The sequence below is a fragment of the Cibotium barometz genome, chromosome 44 (assembly GCF_041138505.1).
Source record: "Cibotium barometz isolate CiBa-2024 chromosome 44, ASM4113850v1, whole genome shotgun sequence".
In the NCBI taxonomy this organism is placed as follows: domain Eukaryota; kingdom Viridiplantae; phylum Streptophyta; class Polypodiopsida; order Cyatheales; family Cibotiaceae; genus Cibotium; species Cibotium barometz.
The window spans coordinates 12,568,448-12,571,885 of NC_141089.1; the positions used below are offsets into that span (position 1 = coordinate 12,568,448).

At 44.2% G+C, this 3,438-nt stretch overlaps 1 protein-coding gene across 1 annotated transcript; it reads right to left on the reverse strand.

Annotated features, from left to right (window-relative positions):
• Nucleotides 1-1,509: 1,509 nt before the first annotated feature.
• On the reverse strand, nt 1,510-3,043 carry LOC147612974 (uncharacterized). Its single transcript, XM_086782014.1, has one exon. It carries the CDS (start codon nt 2,995-2,997, stop codon nt 1,576-1,578), a length of 1,422 nt encoding a protein of 473 aa, XP_086638140.1. The 5' UTR covers nt 2,998-3,043; the 3' UTR covers nt 1,510-1,575.
• Between the last annotated feature and the right edge of the window lie 395 nt (nt 3,044-3,438).

A 3,438-nucleotide genomic window follows, 5' to 3' on the forward strand; every position in this document is an offset into this window, starting at 1 on the left:
ATAAAAACTTGATAATAGAATATTCCATGAAATCTTTTAGGAATCCATAAATACACAGCATGGGAATATATAAAATATTCCATGAATTCATCCTCATAACAGTATGAGCCCAAAAGAAGCAAAGGCGAGGGCTACAAGAAGGGCAAAAAATGGTCTTGCAACAATGATGTAGGACCATTTTTTGCGCCCTTCTTGGCAGTCTTCCTCCCCCCCTTCCATCCCCCCCCTTTTTTTTTCTCTTTTTGGGTCCATATAGGCATATGCAACACATTTCATGAACTAAATCATAGTTATGAAGGCGATAGGCAATTAAAACAACTTGTGAGCCTAAAAAACCTATGGACTACTCCAACCTTAGAAGCCAAACCCTCCACACACAAGCTATAGATCAAATGTACTTCAGCCACACAAAATCTTTCTCACACACGCACACACGCATTAGGCCATCACAGGGACGGAGAAGGAACAGAAATAACAATGTTGCATATAAGGCAAAATACGAATAGATCTCACATAAGATGGAATGAGTATACACAGTGGCACATGCCCTATCGTATATTTGAGAGTAAGAGTAAAGGTAACGTAATCTCCTAATAAAGTGGATGAGCTATGAGAGGGTGCTACCATAAAAAACTATCTTGGCAACGTAATCCCCTTATGAAGTGGATGAGCCATGAGAGGGGTACTACCACAAAAAACTATCTTAGCCAAAACTGTATCACGGGCACCTTTAACACTAGACATAGTATCACGCGGCATAGGGAAAACAAAGATGATGATCAACGACGGCTCTTTGCTCTGCAAGTGGCAGAAGGCCTTGTAGTTTTTGAACCCTAATCCACTTTATTGCCTGTTTTCTTCAAGTTTTTTATCTTGATTTCTTGATTTTTAAAATTTGGGTTTACAAAAATTTCAATAACTAGTATTAAGTGATTTCTTGCTTAGAGAGCATACTTTTTCAGAGATTGATCCTTAGAGCCCTTATTTTTCAAGATGGAAACCCTAGATTGCCAAATGTTTTAGTTCTCGAAGTAATCTTGCAAGGAGAAGGAAGGGAGAAGGTTGCTGTACAGAATCTTGGTGCAGTTTCAAGAAGTGAGCAGAAATTTCAGATTGCTGTACAAGATTTGGTCAGATTACTGTGCAAAAACTTCAGATTACTATGCAGAGTTTTCCAAGGTGTCGTGCAAAGATTTTGGTTATTGTGCAGAGTTTTTGGAGCTGTTCACAGTTTTCAAAGGTGGTTGTGCACAGTTTTCCAAAGATTTTGTGTGGAACAGTGTTGAGTATTGAAGATTGTGCAGAAATCAGTTTATTTTACAAAGATTTATGTGCAGATTGCTGGAAACAGTTGTAAGCATCTAATCCCTACTCTCTGCTACTAATCTTCTCAATTTTTGTGCAAAGTTTATAAGATCTTTATCAAGATTAAGACACAGAGAAGTCAGAACACGGAAGTGTTGCAACGTTTGTGAATCTTGCTAGAATTCACGCAAAAAGGGACATGTAAATAGAATTCAAGCAAAAAGGGACACTTACATGTATGACAAGGCATAGGGAAAACAAAGATGATGATCAAGGCCTCTCTGCTGCTGCTGCTGCTGCCAACTGGCAGAAGGCCTTGTAGTGGGGTCGAGATTTGGGCATGACAATGGGGTAAGCTCCTGTGTAGTCGGCCAAGTCCCGAGCCCACCGCAAACAAGGCTCCCTTCGATAATGTATCAGATTGTGCTGCACCATACTGAAGACGGCCTTGCGAGGGATTTGTGCATCCAGATCATCCAGTGCAACAACGCCATGCGGCGCCTCACTCATCGTCCTCACCATATTCGCCCAATCGTGCTCTGTCCAAGCTGGTGGGCTTGAATCCTTCAACATCCCCTCGCTCACATCATTATATGCAGAAGAAGAAGATGCAGGAGGAAGCGTCCCCCACCACTTAGGAGCAAAGGAGGAGGGATGAAAGCCCCTCTTAGCCTGCAGAAGTGCTCGGGACAAGAACTCTAGCTTTAGTTCACCCCAATGCGAGGCCAAGGGATCATCAAAGCTTGACGACTCCTCTGCCAATTGCTGTAACAGCAAAATGCGCCCTCCAAGCACATCAAAGATGTCATCCCACATAGCACTGGGGACACAGGCCTCACCCTCTTTCTCAAGGGCTCTTTGGAAGAACTCAAACGCCTCCTCCCTGGGGAGGTCACCAACAACAGCGGTGGCGTATCTAGCAGCACCCAGATGTGAGTCAAGATAGAAGCTGAAGAGGTCTTCGGAGGTGGCCAGTATGACATTGGCAATCTTATCCTGCTTAGTGATCTTGATGAAAAACCTCTGCAATGTCCGAAGACCTTCGAGGTCTGCTGGATCACGAGACCACCCATGCAGGCAGTTAGCCTCATCGATGATTAGGGAAGGAAACCCTGCTGCATGACCGTGAAGGAAGGTCTTGTAAGTGGATAGCAAGGAATACAAGGCATCCAAAAGGCCATTCAAGTCATCAGTCTGCTGCTGCATCATCCTTGTTTGAAACCCTGCAATATCCATCTTTACTGCATCAACCATGTCGTCCCCAGCTGTAGATAGCCGCTGAAGAGAGTCTAGGATCGAGGCCGCCACCACGCCTGACTGTGCCTTGAGAGCTTTGCAGAAGGCTGCTGTGTTGTGAAACGTCCCACCCCGCATATCTATCAAGATGGGCGGGCAACCAGGAATTTGACGCGTTTGCTGCAAGTGTATGAACTGTGACAAGAGTGCACTCTTCCCTGCATCTTCAGGACCTGTCAAGAGCAGAAGTTTACCGTGTTGAGCTACCGCGTTCAGTTGTCGCATCTCCAACTCCCTGTTGTAGAAGGCGGCTGTTGTGGTGCTTTGATGGCGGCAAGCAAGAGAAGGTGCCCCCTTCACTACCACAAAAGCCTGGGGCCTGCTGCTGCTGCTGAGGAACCACCTTGACCTAGAGGCGACATCACAGAACCTCCTCGTGCGCAGCAAAGCCGCCATGCTCTCTGAGGAGCCTCTGAGACCAACCCCCTGTATGTACGTGTGGAAAGACTTGCTTTTTGCTTGCATATCTATCTATATCTATATATATATATATAGATACACTGTTTGGTTTTATGCGCTGTCGCCGTGCGTGTTGCCTTGCTTTTTGCTTGCATATCTATATATATATATATATATATATATGTGTATAGAGAGAGAGAGAGAGATACACTGTTTGGTTTTATGCGCTGTCGCCGTGCGTGTTGCCTTGCTTTTTGCTTGCATATCTATATATATATATATATATATAGATACATCAATTTAACTCGCCGTGCGTGTTGGCTTGAAAATTTCGATCGTTTTTGGTGTTCAAGTCCAACCGCGCTTTCTTTAAATTCTTGGTTTTTTATTGGTTTAGAACCCCGATCTTGGTTTTTTATTGGGTTTTTAGAACCCCGA